Source organism: Callithrix jacchus, chromosome 9, assembly GCF_049354715.1.
Source record: "Callithrix jacchus isolate 240 chromosome 9, calJac240_pri, whole genome shotgun sequence".
Classification (NCBI taxonomy): domain Eukaryota; kingdom Metazoa; phylum Chordata; class Mammalia; order Primates; family Cebidae; genus Callithrix; species Callithrix jacchus.
In genome coordinates this window covers 13830823-13848629 of record NC_133510.1, presented here as the reverse complement: position 1 = coordinate 13848629, position 17807 = coordinate 13830823, and the positions used below count along the sequence as shown (strand labels likewise).

General features: G+C 45.0%; 1 protein-coding gene across 1 annotated transcript in view; it reads left to right on the top strand.

The window, feature by feature from the left end:
- The first annotated feature begins 8971 nt into the window (after positions 1-8971).
- Positions 8972-17807, top strand: part of NINJ2 (ninjurin 2) — a 103601-nt gene continuing 94765 nt past the window's right edge. The window contains 3 exon segments of the mRNA XM_003733701.6: positions 8972-9124; positions 9127-9182; positions 9184-9249. Of these exon segments, the coding sequence (XP_003733749.5) occupies positions 9076-9124; positions 9127-9182; positions 9184-9249 (171 nt within the window). The 5' untranslated portion in view covers positions 8972-9075.

Sequence of the window (17807 nt, the reverse complement as noted above, 5' to 3'; positions counted from 1 at the left end):
ACAGACTTGGCCACAGTCTCTTCTGTCCACTCCCCAGTACCACCTTTGAGCTTACATCCTCCCCACACCTCAACCTGAGTCCCCTGTGCAATTCAAGACACAGTGCATCAGTGACATTCAGACATGTCTGTATGAGGAACAACTTGTGGTTTTCCTCCCCATTTAAAAAAGCTTTTAGTTGTAGAAATTTTCAAACATACACAAAAACAGAGAGTAATATAATAAATCTTCATGTACCCCAAACCCATTTTCAATGATTATCAACACACAAGCAATCTAGTTTCATCTGTCTTCCCACTCACCACTCTACCAATGGATTATCTTGAAGGAAAAACTATACATCATATTGTTCCATCTAAAATAATCTGTAAAAACAATGACTCTTTGTATTAACGTAACCAAAATACCATATATCACCTAAAGTTAACAAAATATCCTTAATAATAATAGATACCTAATTAGTATTCAAATGTCCCTGGATATGTGCTATAGGTTTTATTATTCAGTTGGTTTGTTTTCAACATAATCCAAACAAGGTCTATACGCTGTATATTTCGTTGATCTGTCTCAAGTGCCTCCTCAGGCCTTTTTCCTTTTTTTACTTTTTTTTTTGAGCTGAGTTTCCCTTTGTCATCCACGCTGGAGCGTGGTGGCATGATCACAGTTTACCGCAGCCTTAAACTCCTGGGCTCAAGCAATCCTCCCAGCTCAGCCTCCCCAGCAGCTGGAACTACACGTGCTTGCCACCACACCAGGCTAATTTTTTTTTTTTTCTGAGACAGAGTTTCACTTTTGTCTCGCAGGCTGGAGTGCAGTGGTGTGATCTTGACTCACTACAACTTTTACCTCCCGGGTTCGATTCTCCTGCCTCAGCCTCCCAAGTGGCTGGGACTACAGGCACGCACCACCATGCCTGGCTAATTTTTGTATTTTTAGTAGAGATGGGGTTTCCCCACATTGGCCAGGCTGGTCTCGAACTCCTGACCTCAGGCAATCCACCCACCTTGGCCTCTCAAAGTGCTGGGATTACAGGCTTGAGCCACCATGCCCAGCCCAGGCTAATTAAAAAAAAAATTATCTGTAGAGACAGAATCTCCTTATGCTGCCCAGGCTGGTCTAGAACGCCTGGACTTAAGCGATCCACCATCTCAGCCTCCCAAAGTGCTGGGATTACAGGTGTGAGCTGCTGCACCCAGGCTGTCTCTTAAATTTTAATCTATGAGTTCCTCCTCCTTTTCTTTTTTCCTCTATTTTATTTGTTGAAGAAACCAGGTCAGGTTGTTTGCACTGTAGACTTTCCCAGGTTTAATCCATCCCTGAATGTCTTTAATATGTTCCTGTCTTCCCTGTGTTCCCTATAAACTGGAAATTAGATCTAGAGCATATTCAGTTTCAATATTTTTGGCAAGAATACTTCATAGGTGGGGTGTCTGAGGAATACTTTGTCAGTACAAAAGGCCCTGTGGGCCAGCATCCTATCTGCTGCCTGGATAAGTGGCTATAATTTTAACTGTGCTTTGTAAACCTTCTTTTTCCTATTCTTTTTTTCTTTTTCTTTTTAAAATATCACTTCAAGACTTGAAACCTCCATATAATTTTGTGTGACTTGGGGTTGCCCAGCGCACACACCAGTCCTTAGAGGCTTCTCGACCATGCCTCCTGCACACAAGTCCAGTGGTTCCCAAGAGGAGCCTTAAGGGCAGCTTGAGAGATGGAGGGGGCGAGGGGTAAGTAGGGCAGAAGTGGCTGTGACTCTAGAATTCAAGCAGCTTCACTTTAATCTGTTTTATGTTAAGAAAAGGATTTCTCATCTTTAAAAAGTTTACAAACCACTGATGTCTGTCTCTCTCTTATCACCAAGAAGAGATCAGCTATTCCTCTCCCTTAAGCCACCAAGAGTACCAGGTGCTTTTATTTATTTTATTTTATTTTATTTTTTGAGATGGAGTCTCACTCTTTCGCCTGGCTTGAGTGCAGTGGCACAATCTTGACTGACTGCAACCTCCGCCTCCTGGGTTCAAGCAATTCTCCTGCCTCAGCTTCCTGAATAGCTGGGATTACAGGCGCACACCACCACACCTGGCTAATTTTTCCATATTTTTAGTAGAGACGGGTTTCACCATGCTGGCCAGGATGGTCTCAATCTCCTGACATGATCTGCCTGCCTCAGCCTCCCAAAGTGCTGGGATTACAGTTACAACGCCTGGCTGCCAGGCGCCTTTTAACTTCATCATGGAGGTGAGAGGTGAAAAGTGCTCTGTATTAACTGAAAGGAGGCTCTGTTCTTAATCATTCATTGAACAGTGAGTCACAGTTAAAATCCCCCTCCTCTGAATGCAAAAGAACGAAGGGAAATTTTACTCACCACCACCAATAGCATCCCCAGGCCTCATGGGGCATTCCCACAAGAGCTGTGTACCCTGACTTCCTATTTATGTCAAATCAGGCCTGATGAGCATCTATCAAGGCATGAGCAGCTTGAAGAGAAGTGACACATACACAGTGACAGAATTCTAAATGTAGAATTTTGGTAGATAACTCCATTGGCCAAGAAGGTAGCTACTAGCTACTTAAATGTAACTACTTAAATGTGAACTTAGAGGCTGGGCATGGTGCTCATGCCTGTAATTCTAGCCCTTTCAGAGGTTGAAGTGGGCAGATCACCTGAGGTTAGGAGTTTGAGACCAGCCTGGTCAACATGGTGAAACCACATCTCTACTGAAAATACACAAAAAATTAGCTGTGCATGATGGTGCACGCCTGTAATCCCAGCTACTTGGGAGGCTGAGGCACAAGAATTGCACAAACGCAGGAGGTAGAGGTTGCAGTGAGTTGAGATCATGTGACTGCACTCCAACCTGGCGGATAGAGTGAGACTCTGTCTCAAAAAAGAAGCATGAAAAACAAAAAAGATGAATTTGGGCCAGTGGTTCATGCTTGTAATCTCAGCACTTGGGGAGGCTAAGGTTGTGGATTACTTAAGCCCAGGACTTCGAGGCTGCAGTGAGCTATGATTGTGCCACTGTACTCCAGGCTGGGTGACTGAGTAAGACCCTGTCTCTAAAATAAATTTTAAAATAAATAAAATCAAAATATGTGAATTTATTGAAACGAAGTAAAATTTAAAATCCAAATTCTTACTCAGCCAACCAAATTTCATGTGCTCAATGCCTACATGTGGCTAATGGCTTCTGTATTAGAGAGTGAAGATAGAAATGTTCAATAACATTTACTGCACTGCCAGCTCCCTCCATAGACCCTCAGAAAGCTACCCTCTGCCATCCCTGCTAGCCCCGGGATTCCTGGAGCAGTGAGTTTGGAAGCAGCTGAGTTAATGTGTAAATGGGCATCAGTGAGCTTATAAGCATGTTCTGAAATCTGCTTTTATTCTCACTCTGTATCTTGTTTGATGTGGGTATGCCCTACTCAGTCTCCATTAGCAGAGGCAACAGAGAGTGGTAATTTTCCCTTAAATTTTTCTAATTACATGAATTTTCCATCAGGGAGGGTCTTATTGGTAAAATTAAACTAAAAGCCCTAGATTCTTCTTGCTCTGTTTCAATTTTTTAAAAAGCCTACAATTTCTAGCCCTCAACTTTAACATACTGAAATTCAGACCTGTATCTGAGATCTTATACTGTTACACAGGAAGTATTTTTTTTTTTTTTTTTTTTTTTGAGACAGAGTCTTGCTCTGTTACCCAGGCTAGAGTGCAGTGGCGCAATCTCAGCTCACTGCAACCTCTGCTTCCCAGGTTCAAGTCATTCACGTGTGCCTCAGCCTCCTAAGTAGCTGGGATTACGGGCGTGCACCACCATGCTGAGCTAATTTTTGTATTTTTAGTAGAAATGGCGTTTCACCATGTTGGGCAGGCTGTTCTCAAACGCCTGACCTCAGGTGTTCCTCCTGCCTCTGTGGTGATTACAGATGTGAACCACCATGCCTGGCCAAAACACACATTAGAAACAGAATGTAAGAGCTAAAGGGATCTTAGGAATCAACTCTTTTGATAGCTTCACATTCACAAAGAAGAATGTAAGCCCCAGAGAAGTTAAGTGACTTGCCTAAAAACACAGTGACTCAGCAGGCAGAGAGGAACCTAGGCCACCTGGCTTTCACCCTAGAGCATTTCCCACAGTTCAGAATTAAAGGATCTTCTTACTGCTGCCTTCTTCAGTGCCCTACAACAATGCTTGGCTCCTATATAGCAAGATCCCTAGGGTCTCAATGTAGGGCCCCCACTCCGTGAAACTAGACTTGGAGTAGTTTCTGAGTCAATCTGAGTGTCTCCTTATCTATAAGTTCAAGGATATTCTAAAATATACTTTACAAGAGACAGTTTCCCTAAAAATGTCCCTTGGGCTTTACACCACAAAAAGTACCCTAGCAGTAAAGAAAAATAGAAACCATTCCCATCCACTGTGATAACCTCAGCATAGATGCGGTTTCACTATCAGCCAAATGTCAGCAACACTTCACTACAGCTTCCCTGGCCATCAGGTATCTCACCAGGGCGTGTGTGTGGTGCTTTTATAGCCCACAGTGTTTAATCCAGTATCCATGTGGTAGAGACTCGGCAGTTGCCTCTCAAATGGGAATTAGACTTCAAAGACTCTGATTAAATTCTATCTAGAGCAGGGGTAGCAGACTACAACCTGTTGGAGCCAATTCTCTGGTCTGTTTTTATGAGTATCTGACTCCTTTTGTAAATAAAGTTTTATTGGAACACTGTCACATTCATTTACACGTTGTCTATGGCTGCTTTCACATTATTATAGAATTGAGTAATTGCGACAAAAACCATATGACTCACAAAGGCTAAAAAAGATTGGATTTTGCCCTTTACAGAAAAAGTTTGCTGGCTGGGCGTGGTGGCTCATGCCTGTAACCCCAGCACTTTGAGAGGTGGAGGTGAGCAGATTGCTTGAGCTCAGGAGATTGAGACCAGCCTGGGCAACATGGCGAGATCCCTGTCTCTACAAAAAATACAAAAATTAGCCAGGCATGGTGGCACGCGCCTGTAATCCCAGCTACTAGGTCAGGGGTCTGGGGCTGAGGTGGGAGGATCACTTGAACCCAGAAGGCAGAGGTTGTGGTAAGCTGAGATTGTGCCACTGCACACTAGCCTGGGTGACAGGGTGAGACCGTGTCTCAAAAAATAAAAATTAAAATTAAAAAATACTAAAAATTAAAATTAAAAAATATAGAAATTTGCATTTGATAAAAAAGAAAAAGTTGCTGACCCCTGAGGTCCAGGATTACAGTGTGACAAGGTAGATAAACCATTTTCCAAAGCCTTTTTTCTGTTTACTTCAAATGATGCTTATGAGATAGGGAAAGGTCTAAATCCAGAAAGACCTTGCTAAACCAAACCAATTACAGCTGTTTCCTTTTCAAACCAATATGCTTAATAGGAAATTTTTTTTTGAAATATATTCAAGTGCTTTTCTCTTTTGCATTTTTTTGTTCCTGTTTCTCTCTATTCAGCCAGATGTATCCATATTATCTAAAACATAATGAGGATTTTCACAACAGGAGTGCAAAGATAAAGAAATAGTTAATATTTTGCTTCTGGCCCCAAAAATAAGGTTTTCCAGCAAGATTTTATTTTTTGAGACACGGTCTTGCTCTGTCACCCAGGCTGGAGTGCAGTGTTGTGATCATAGCTCACTGCAGCCTTGAGCTCTCAGATTCAAGCAATCCTGCCACCTCAACGTACCGAGTACCTGGGACTACAGGTGCTGCAAGCTGCCACATCTGGCTAATAAAAAAAATTTTTTTTTTTTTTTGTAGAGACAGGATCTCACTCTGTTTCTTAGGCTGGTCTTGAACCCCTGGGCTCAAGTGACCTCCCGCCTCTGCCTCCTACAATGCTGGAATTATAGGTGCGATCCACCATGTGCAGCCAAAATTTTTTTGTAGAGATAGGATCTCACTATGTTGCTCAAGCTGGTTTTGAACTCCTGGGCTCAAGAGATCCTCCTGCTTTGGCCTCCCAAAGTGGTGGGATTACAGGTATGAGCCACAGTGCCCAGCCAAGACAATATTTTTGACAGCCAGGTTTTGTTGAGAGAGAGGATTTTCTAAATTTCTTCATTTCCCTTTGAATTATTGTCATAGAGTTATACATCAGATACATCCCAGCAAAACGGAAGAAAAAAAAAAAGAAGACAAAGCCTACCTTTTCTGATCCTAGATTAAGGGGACTATGGAAAGAAGTATAGTAGTGGAAGAGAAAGGAGGTATTCGGACATACTGGTTCAGTTGTTCCTCTCTGAGCCAAAGGCATGGCTAAGAATATGAACCAGATTGCCTGGGTTCAAACCTTGGTTCAACCTTGGGCAACTATTTAATCCCTTTGTGCCTCTGTTTCTTCACCTGTAAAACAGTGATAGTTACATTACTAACTTCTCAGAATTGTTATAAAAACTCAATAAGGTGAGTATGCATTAGAGTGCTTAGGATAGGCTGGGTGCAGTGGCTCATACCTGTAATCCCAGCACTTTGGGAGGTCGAGATGGGTGGATCACCTGCAGTCAGGAGTTTGAGACCAGCCTGGCCAACATGGCACAACCTTGTCTCTACTAAAAATACATAAATTAGCTGGTGTAGTGGTGCATGCCTGTAATCCCAGCTACTTAGGAGGCTGAGGCAGGAGAATCACTTGAAACAGGAAGGCAGAGGTTGCAGTGAGCTGAGATTATGCCACTGCACTACAGCTTGGGCAACAGAGCGAGACTCCATCTCAAAAATAAAAAAGTGCTTAGAATAGTGCTTGTTACATAGTGGTATTATCATGAGGGGTGGGGTGATAGATATTACTGGTAGACTTTTTAAGGAATGCTGAGAAGAGTAAGTTCCATGTCTCATTCCCATTTGGGAATGTGGAAGGAGGTCACCACACAGGCTGCCCTGCGCCAACTGGAGCAGACACATCAGAGCAAACTCTGCTGGAAGTGGGGCTGAGCTTGCCTTTCCTTAGCCGTTCCTCAGCAGCCCTCAGTTCCCATGTGCCCAAGGAGGCTCAAGAGCACTGGTCAAGCATCTGGCAGGAAAATTTCCAGAGGAACTCAGAGATGTGGGCCACTGAGCAGGTACAGTGGGATGGGGGCACATACAAGTCAAGGCCAGGTCTCAGGGCAGTCCACATTGCCACGAGCCAAGATAGCACAGATAGCGAGAGAGACTGCTGGACCTCAAAAGCAGAAAGAGAATCGGCATTGAGTGACCCTGGCCAATATCAACATCAACGCCCAGGAGGCCCAGGAGCAGGACCTGATTCTCCTCAGCAGTCAGCAACTCAGGTGGGCCTTGGGCCAGCAGCTCCAGAGCAGAAATGAGCAGAGACGGAGAGGCCACAGGATAGATCCAAGAACCATCTCCACCCCACCCATCCCATGCACCTAGATGCCATCTTCAGCAAACATGAAAGACTGAGCGTTGTGTCTAAAGTGGACTGCTTATATTATAATTATTATTATTGAGATGGAGTTTCGCTCGTTGCCCAGGCTGGAGTGCAATGGTGAGATCTTGGCTCATGGCAACCTCTGCCTCCCGGGTTCAAGCAATTCTCCCGCCTCAGCCTCCCAAATAGCTGGGACTACAGGCGTGCGCCACCACACCTGGCTAATTTTGTATTTTTAGTAGAGACAGAGTTTCTCCATGTTGGTCAGGCTGGTCTCAGGTGATCTGCCCATCTCAATCTCCCAAAATGCTGGGATTACAGGTGTGAGTCACTGCAACAGGCAGACTGCTTATCATTTAAATGATTAAATCCTACTATGCTTCATAGATTAGAATATGGCCCCCATCCAACTAGCCAAGCCTCCCTTGCATCACTGTCCAGAAGGATGGGAACTTATAAAGGCATTTCACAGTAGTAAAGAAATCACCTACTCCCCCCCCCTCACATTTGAATGTGTCGAGAGTAGATGTGTGACTCTGGCTCTCTTCCTCCCACCTGCTCCTCTTTAAGCCCTGGAGTGGATTACAGGTTAACACCCTCCATGCACACCGCAGACATCCCCACACCCACATGTCCACAAGCTTGTGTCTAAACCTTGCTTCAGGAACAAGCCAGAAGAGTTTTGGGCTCTAAGGTAAACAGGAGAGGAACAAAAACAACTTTCTAAAAAAAGACTCACTCCTGGTAACTTTGTTTTAAAAGTAGGGGGAATAACAATACTTGCACAAACAGGCTTCAACTTCTCCCTGCTCCCTCTATGGCTAATCAAGGGAGAAGCTGAAGGAATCAATCTGTCAATAAAAACTCATTGTTACTCACTTTGTAGAATAAAGCCTATGCCTTGGAGCCGATTAGGTAAATTACAATTAAAAAAAAAACTTTTAGGGATACATGGAACAAAGCAAAGTCCCAATGCCTCAGTATTAAGACTGTGCCGGCCGGGTTCGGTGGCTCACGCCTGTAATCCCAGCACTTTGGGAGGCTGAGGCGGGCAGATCACGAGGTCAAGAGATCGAGACCATCCTAGCCAACATGGTGAAACCCCGTCTCTACTAAGAATACAAAAAAAAAAAAAAAATTAGCCGGGCGATGTGGCACGCGCCTGTAGTCCCAGCTACTCGGGAGGCTGAGGCTGGAGAATTGATTGAACCCGGGCGGCGGAGGTTGCAGTGAGCCGAGGTCGCGCCACTGCACTTCAGCCTGGCGCCTGGTGACGGAATGAGACTGTCTCAAAAAAAAAAAAAAAAAAAAAAAGACTGTGCAGGAGGCCACCCCACCCATGGTGACTGGGGACCCAACTCAGCAGTCAAGTCGGGCAGCATCGTCCTCAGGCTGTTTTTAATTTCCTTGATAAATATGCAGGGTTTCTTTGCTAGTTGCAAAGCTACTAGCTCAAAGCAGGCTGGGTGACCTCAGACGGCTCCGCAGGGACCGGGTCACTGGAGCCACTAGTGAAAATGATGCTGTCACTACCAACTCAAAAGACCACCTATCAGTGTGCCATGTGCCATCCCCTGGAGCACACACATACACACACTCACACGTGTGTGCATATGTACACCTCCCCCAGGAGCTGCAGCCAAGACGGGCATCCCACATCAGAGGGATGAATGGCAGGTCTGTCCCGCCAGCTGTGTGCTCTCTCCCACCCCCAAGAAAGCAACAGACTCAGACAGCAGAGCCTGGAGGAGCCCACGCAGTCTGTTCCCGGCACGGCACCGGTGCGTGTGGAGGGACTTGAGGGCAGCGAAATGGAATCAGAAAGAGAAATCGTCGACCTTCAAGTAAGTTCTCTCTGGAAGCAAGCAGAGGGGAAATTGGGAGCAGAGGTGAAGCTGGAAGAACAGAGGATTGTTACTTTAGTAACATATTCTCCGTCTGCATTCTCTTTCTTACCTCCTTCTCCAAATGCTCCCTAGGCTTTGTCCCTCTATTTTCTCTTTCTCTCCGTTTTTCTGTCTGGTTCTTCACTTGTTTTGAAATATCTGAAAAACAGATTGGTTGAATCCCTCTTGGCTTCTGCTGCTTCTTGTCAGTCAAAGAGCTAATTAGATCCGTGTTACCAGAAAATGATTTCACATTCTGAGCAGTGCTTTCCCGAAGCCCCAGGACGGCAGAGACTTCTCTTAGAGCTGCTGGGCAGTTCTTTGGAGACAGGAGAGATAGGAGTTTTGAGGCTAGGAAGAGAGGCAGCTGGCTAACTTTGCATTTTACAGGTTGGAAAAAAACTGGAGCCATTTCTCGACTATCTTCACAAAGCTCTACTGTGTAAGACAGAAAGTGTCTCATTTGGACAGTGCAAGGAAAGGAAATCAGTGTAATCTCTTAGGAAGAGGCAGAGATGTGTGTCCCTCTCTAGCTGGGATGGGCTTGGAAGGCATCAGAGGTTCCAGTCCACCACTGGAGGGGAAAGAGGTAGGATGTATGGTGAGAAGAGAGCCAGATTGCTGGGAGCTGCACTCCCTGACTCCCTGTTAATGGATAGAATAGAATCAGTCCTTCTGTGACCACTGCCGAGGTTGTGTAACATTTCAGAGAATCGAAAAATTAAAGTGTGAAAAAGGACTTTTGAGATCAAGAACTTGTGATCCCTGAACCTGGTCCTCGAACAAAATCTCAACCAGCCACCCAATATATACTTCAGATTAAAGAAGAGCTGTTTTGTTGAAGCAGAGTATGTGCATGCGTCTCTCTCTCGTTCTCTGTGTGTGTCTTTGGCAGGGTGGCATGAGTCTGGCAGAGTCTCTGTCCTTGGCCCCTTCACCCCGAGACACCACCAGGAACTTGTAGGACTGCTTGCTGTACTGTGTCAAAACCATTCACCTAGTGCAACTGTGTACCCAGTGTTGTTTTCCTGGATTGGCAGCCAACACCAGGAACGGTCCCATCTCAAAGCTTGCTGGTCCCTCCATCTGGAACCTTCTTTCCCTGGCTTATCTCCTGGCTGGCCCTTTGTAGTATATTCAGATTGCAGCTCAAATGTTACTTCCCCAGGGAGACCTCCTCTGACCAACCTCTTTATAGGATGCCTCCTCCCCAATTTGTCTTTATCATCTGTTTAATTTCTTTCTCTTTTTTTTTTTTTTTTTTTTTTTGAGGCAGGGTCTCACTCTGTTGTCTAGGCTGGAGTGCAGTGGTGCAATCTCGGCTCACTGCAACGTCTGCCTCCCAAGTGGCTGGGATTACAGGGTTCAAGCAATTCTCCGGCCTCAGCCTCCCAAGTAGCTGGGATTACAGGCACTCACTACCACGCCTGGCTAATTTTTGTATTTTCAGTAGAGACAGGTTTCACCTTGGTCAGGCTGGTCTCTAACTGCTAACCTTGTGATCTGCCTGTCTAGGCCTCCCAAAGTGCTGGGATTACAGATGTGAGCCACTGCACCTGGCCTGTTTAATTTCTTTCATAGTACTGCTCACCACCTGAAATTACGTTGCTTATTTATTTGGCACGTATTGCCTGTCACTTTCACTAGGACACAAGATCTCCCAGAGCAGCGCCTCCCCTGTTTTATTCACTGCTACAGCCCTAGTGCACGAGGCAACTCTTGGTACACAGTAAGGGCTTTGGAAAACATTTATTAAATGAGTGAGTTAAGGAAGCCATGATAGGAATAAGGTCATTTAATCAGCCCAAGACCTCCAGTCCAGGTCTTCTGTCCCTAGGGTGTATTTTCTCCTTACTTTTCCTAGTTCTTGTCTCTATAAGATCCTTAGTAGTTAAGGAAATTGGAAGTAGTTAAGGAAAATTGTCTCTATCTCTAGTAGGTAACTAAGGTGTTAGTGTACCTTTCTCTTCACTTGTCATTCACTCTCTTCTAATATGCTATTTAATTCTCGTATCTTACTCACATTTTCCTTTGGTCAGAAGGTTATCCATTACTTTCTACAATTTCTTGTCCACCTTTGGCTGGGCATGGTGGCCCACACCTGTACTTCTAGCTTTTTGGAGGCCAAGGCAGGAGGATCACTTGAGCTCAAGAGTTAGAGACCAGTTGGCCAGGCGCGGTGGCTCACACCTGTAATCCTAGCACTTTGCGAAGCCGAGGCAGGTGGATCATGAGGTCAGGAGTTTGAGACCAGTCTGACCAACATAGTGAAACCCCGTTTCTACTAAAAATACAAAAGTTAGCCAGGCATAGTGGCATGCACCTGTAATCCCAGCTACTCAGGAGGCTGAGGGAAGAGAATTGCTTGAATCCGGGAGGCAGAGGTTGCAGTGAGCTGAGATTGTGCCACTACACTCCATCCTAGGGGACAGAGTGAGATTCTGTCTCCAAAAAAAAAGAGTTAGAGACCAGCCTGGGCAATATAGCAAGACCCTATCTCTATTAAAAATTAAAAAATAATTAACTAGGCATAGGGGCGTGCACCTGTAATCCCAGCTACTTGGGAGGGTAAAGTGGGAGGACTGTTTGAAGCCAGGAGTTCTAGTTTGCAGTGAGCTACAAACATGCCATTGCACTCCAGCCTAGGCAGCAGAGCCAGATCCTGTCTCTAAAAACAAATCAATAAGCCAGGCGCAATGGCTCATGCCTGTAATCCCAGCACTTTGGGAGGCCAAGGCAGGTGGATCCCCTGAGGTAGGGAGTTCAAGATCAGCCTGACCAACACGGAGAAACCCCATCTCTACTAAAAATACAAAATTGGCTGGGCATGGTGGTGTATACCTGTAATCCTAGTGACTCAAGAGGCTAAGGAAGGAGAACCACTTGAACCCAGGAGGCGGAGGCTATGGTGAGCTGAGATCGTGCCACTGGACTCCTGCCTGGGCAACAAGAGTGAAACTCTCTCTCTCTTAAACAAAACAAAACAAAACAAAAACAATAACACTCTTTAGTTAAAACAATGTTTCCCCAAAATGTGGTACAATGACCACCAATGGGTAGTAAAGTACTATCAATGGCTGACACGTTTTTAGTATAGAGATTATCTTTAAAGTTTTAATATTCATTAGAAAGAGCATAACAACCTATCAGACCTATGATTCCATTTTTTTTCTTTTAGATGAAGTTTTGCTCTTGTCGCTCGGGCTGGAGTGCAATGGTGTGATCTCAGCTCACTGCAACCTCTACCTCCTGGGTTCAAGCAATTCTCCTGCCTCAGCCTCCCGAGTAGCTGGAATTACAGGCACCCCCCCCCCACCACGCCCAGCTAATTTTGTATTTTTAGTAGAGATGGGAGTTTCACCATATTGGTCAGGCTGGTCTCAAACTGCTGACCTCAGGTGATCCACCCTCCTTGGCCTCCCAAAGTGCTGGGATTGCAGGTGTGAGACACAACGCTTGCCACCCCACCCCCCATTTTTTTTTTTTTTTTTTTTTAGAGACAGGGCCTTGCTCTGTCACACAGACAGAAGTGCAGTGGTGCAATCTCAGCTCACTACAGCCTTAACCTCCCGGGCCCAAGTGATCCTGCCTCAGGATCCTCCTGAGTAGTTGGGACTACACATATGCACTGCCATCTACAGCTAATTTTTTTTTTTTTTTTTTTAGAAATGGGGTCTCACAATGTCGCCTAGGCTGGTCTCTAACTGCTGGGCTTTAGTGATCTTCCTGCCTTAGCCTCCTGAAGAGTTGGGATTATAGGCATAAGCCACATGTCAAGCCAATTTCAACATTTTTATTGCTTAGGATGAGCCTAAAACAAATGGCAGGACTCTTTTTGACACCTTTATACAGCTTCCACATGACCTGGGCATACCCTAAGTGTCTCAATGACTGTTTCTGCCTGACCTGTTAAGAAGTGTGGCAGGCTTGGGTGACATGGCTCACAGGTGTGTGTGCCTGCACCTACTACTGCACTCAGACATGGAAATCCTGGACATGGTACAACTGAAGTTTGGGTAACTCTAATATAAAATAACATTAATTTGAGCCTCTATAATCAATGCTGCAGATGTGTCTCCAGACCTGTGAAACTGGGACGGGTAGTAGCGACACAGCTGGCTGTGAAGAGTGGTGCACAGCACTCAGAGCTGGCGGTCTCCACCAGCTGGATGCCTGGAGCTGCTCCTTTCCTTCTGCAGCCTATGGCGGTGGCCTTCAAGCCTCTGCCCTTCTCCCTGCCTTCACTGGCAGCCCTGCCAAGGAGCTAAGCATGCTCATCTCCCAGAGTCTGGATGTATGAAAGGCTGAAGACAATCCCTTTCTTCCCTTTCAAGCCAGTGTTGCAACCCTACCCCCAAGTACAGAGTTTAAGCCCCTAGCCTGCCTCCTTCTCAAAAATGAAGCCCCTCTTGGGCTTCCAGGTTCCCCTGGACAGATTCAGTCCTTGGCCCTTTTTTTCCACATGTGCTGCACGTTGATGCAGATATAAAGATGGTCTCCTAAAAGAGGAACTGAGACTTGTCCATACCGAATGGAAATTCAACATAGATCAGGTTGATCAGGTTAAGTACAGCAAGATACAGATAGAACGAGATGGGAGTGGAGGCAAAAATCCTTATGAGCAGGCTGGACATGGTGGCTCATCCCTGTACTCCCAGCACTTTGAGAGGCCGAAGCGGGCAGATCATGAGATTGGGAGTTCAAGACCAGCCTGACCAACATGGTGAAACCCCTTCTCTACTAAAAAAAAAAAAAAAATTAGCTGGGTGTGGTGGTGGGTGCCTGTAATCCATCTACTCAGGAGGCTGAGGCAGGAGAATCTCTTGAAACTGGGAGGTAGAGATTGCACCAGGCGATCTGAGATTGCGCCATTGCACTCTAGCCTGGTTTAGAGAGCGAGACTCGGTCTTAAAAAACAAAATGCTTATGAATGAAAGAAGGTCTATAGACAAAGTACTCTGGGAATATTTTTGTTTGTTTTTTGCTTTTAAAGACATATATATAACAGCAGTTTTACGTTCACAGCAAAATTGAGAAGGAAGGCACACAGATGTCCCATATAGACCTTCACCCCACATGCATAGACTCCCCATTACCAGCGTCCTCCACCAGAATGGTACATTTTTTTTACAACTGATGAGCCTTACACTGACACCTCATTATGACCCAAAGTCTACAGTTTACATGAGGGTTCACTCTTGGTGTTGAACATTCTATGCATAATAACACGTTTTCACCACTATAACTGTAGTATAACAGGGAACTTTCACTGCCCTAAAAATCCTCTGCATTCTGCCCGTTCATTGCTCCTTCCCGTCTCAACCCCTAGCAATGATTGACTTTTTGTTTTGCCTTTTCCAGAGTATCATGTAGTTGGAATCATACAATATGTAGCCTATTCAGATTCTCTCACTCAGTAATGGCGTTGAAGTTTCCTCCATGTCTTTTCATGACTGGACAGCTCATTTCTTTTTAGCACTGAAGAGTATTCCAGTGTCTGCATGTACTACTGTTTATTTATTCATTCACCTATGAAGGACATCTTGGTTGCTTCCAAGTTTTGGCATTATGTATCATTCTGTATAAAGCCACTGTAGCTGGGCGGCTCCTGGGTTCAAGCAATTCTTCTGCCTCAGCCTCCTGAGTAGCTAGGATTACAGGTACCTACCACCACACCTGGCTAATTTTTGTATTTTTAGTAGAGATGGGGTTTCACCATGTTGGCCAGACTGGTCTCAAACTCCCGACCTTGTGATCTCCCCGCCTCAGCCTCCCAAAGTGCTGGTATTACAGGCATGAGCTACTGCACCTGGCCTAGCCTTTGAATCTTCTTTGCTGAGGTGTCTGTTCAGGTGTTTTGCCCATTTTTAGTGGTGGTTCTTTTCTTATTGTTGAATTTTAAGAGTTCTCTGACTGTTTTGGATAGCAACCCTTTATTAGATACACCTTTTTTGCATTTTTGGTAGAAGCAGGGTTTCACCATGTTAGGCAGGCTGGTCTGGAACTCCTGACTTCAAATGATCCACCCACCTCAGCCTCCCAAAGTGCTGGGATTACAGGTGTGAACCACCATGCCCAACCAGTTCAAAATATTTTAAAATTTCTCTTGATATTTCTTCTTTGACCCAAGTGTTATTTGAAAGCATGTTGTTTAATTTTCACATATTTGAAAGATTTCAAGTTAACTTTCTGTTACTGATTTCTAGTTTAATTCCACTGTGGTCTGAGAATAGATTTTGTATGATTCTATTCTTTTAAATTAGTTAAGGCATGTTATATGGCCCAGAATGTGGTCTGTCTTGATGAATGGTTTGTGTGGGCTTGAGAAGAATGTATATTCTGCTACTGTTGGATAAAAAAGTATATACATGTCAATTATATCCAGTTGATTGATGGTGCATTGAATTCAACTATGTCTTTACTGATTTTCTGCCTGCTGATCTGTCCATTTCTGAAAGAGGGGTCTTAAGTCTCCAACTGTAATAGTACATTAATCATTTATCCTTACAGTGCTAAGAGTTTTTGCCTCACATAGTTTGACACTCTGTTGTTAGGTGCTTACATGTTAAGAATTGTTGCCAGACGCGGTGGCTCACACCTGTAATCCCAGTACTTTAGGAAGCCGAAGTGGGTGGATCATCAAGAATTTGAGACCAGCCTGAGCAACGTGGAGAAACCCCATCTCTACTAAAAATACAAAATCAGCCAGGCATGGTGGTGTATGCCTGTAATCCTAGCTACTAGGGAGGCTGAGGCAGGAGAATTGCTTGAAACTGGGAGTTGGAGGTTGTGGTGAGCTGAGATTGTGCCATTGCAGTCCAGCCTCGGCAACTAGAATGAAAGTCCATCTAAAAGAAAAAAGAAAAAAAATTGTTATGTTTTTGGAGATTTGACTCCTTTATCATTATATAATGCCTTTCTTTATCCTTGATGACTTTCCTTGCTTTGAATTTTACTCTGTCTGAAATTAATATAGTACTTCTTTTTTTTTTTTTTTTGAGACATAGTCTTGCTGTGTTGCCCAGGCTGGACTGCAGTGGCACCATCTCGGCTCACTGCAACCTCTGACTCCTGGGTTCAAGCAATTCTCCTGTCTCAGACTCCCGAGTAGCTGAGACTACAGGTGCCAGCCACCACACCTGGCTAAGACACAGAGTCTTGCTCTGTCACTCAGGCTGGAGTGCAGTGGCACAATCTCAGCTCACTGCAACCTCTCCCTCCTAGGTTCAAGCAATTCTCTTTCCTCAGCCTCCCAAGTAGCTGAGATTACAGGCATGTGCTACCATGCTGGGCTAATTTTTGTATTTTTAGTAAAGACAAGGTTTCACCATGTTGGCCAGGGTGGTCTGGAACTCCTGACCTTAAGCCACCTGCCTACCTCGGCCTCCCAAAATGCTGGGATTACAGGTGTGAGCCACCTTGCCCAGCCTAACTTTTGTATTTTTGTAGAGACGGGGTTTCACTATGTTGGCCAGGCTGGTCTTGAACTCCTGAACTCGTGATCTGCCTGCCTCGGCCTCCTAAAGTGCTGGGATTACAGACGTGAACCACTGCACCTGGCCTCTTTTTTCCATTGTTGTTAACATGTATTATTTCCCCCATCCATTTCCTTTTTTTTTTTTTGAGACATGGTCTTGCTTTGTCACTGAGGCTGGAGTGCAGTGGTGTGATCTTGGCTCACTGCGACCTCAGCCTCCCAAGTTCAAGCCATTCTCCTGCTTCAGTCTCCCAAGTAGCTGGGATTACAGGCACACACTACCACAGCCAGCTAATTTTTGTATTTTTAGTAGAGACGAGATTTTGCTATGTTGGCCAGGCTGGTCTCAAACTCCTTGACCGCAGGTGATCTGCCCACCTCGGCCTCCCAAAGTGCTGGGATTACAGGCGTGAGCCACCATGCCTGGCTCCATCCATTTACTTTTCATCTATATGTGTGGCTTTTTTCTTTTGATGCAAGGTCTTATTCTGTCACCCATGACCCAGGCTAGAGTGCAGTGGCATCATCTTGACTCACTGCAGCCTCAAATACCTGGGCTTAACCAATCTTCCTGCCTCAGCCTCCCAGGTAGCTAGGACTACAGGCACACACCACAACACCGAGCTATTTTCTTATTTTTTGTAGAGGCAGGATCTCACTATGTCGCCCAGGCTAGTCTTACTCCTGGCCTCAAGCAATCCCCCCATTTCAGCCTCCCAAAATGCTGGGGTTACAGGGATGAGCCACCACACTCAGTGGATCGATATGTAGCTTTATGTTTAATGTGAGTTTCTTGTGCACAACATGTAGTTGGGTCTTCTTTTTGTGTCCATCTGACAATTTCTGCCTTTGAATCATGCATTTAGACCACTGACATTCAAAGTGATTACTGATATAATTGGATCTACCACATTTGTTACTATCTGTCTATTTGTTGCCCTCATTCTTTGCTCCTATTTTTGTCCACTTTTTTATTCTGCCTTTGGTGGTTTTAACGGAGCGTTTTATATTATCCCAATTTCTCTCCGTTCATGGCATA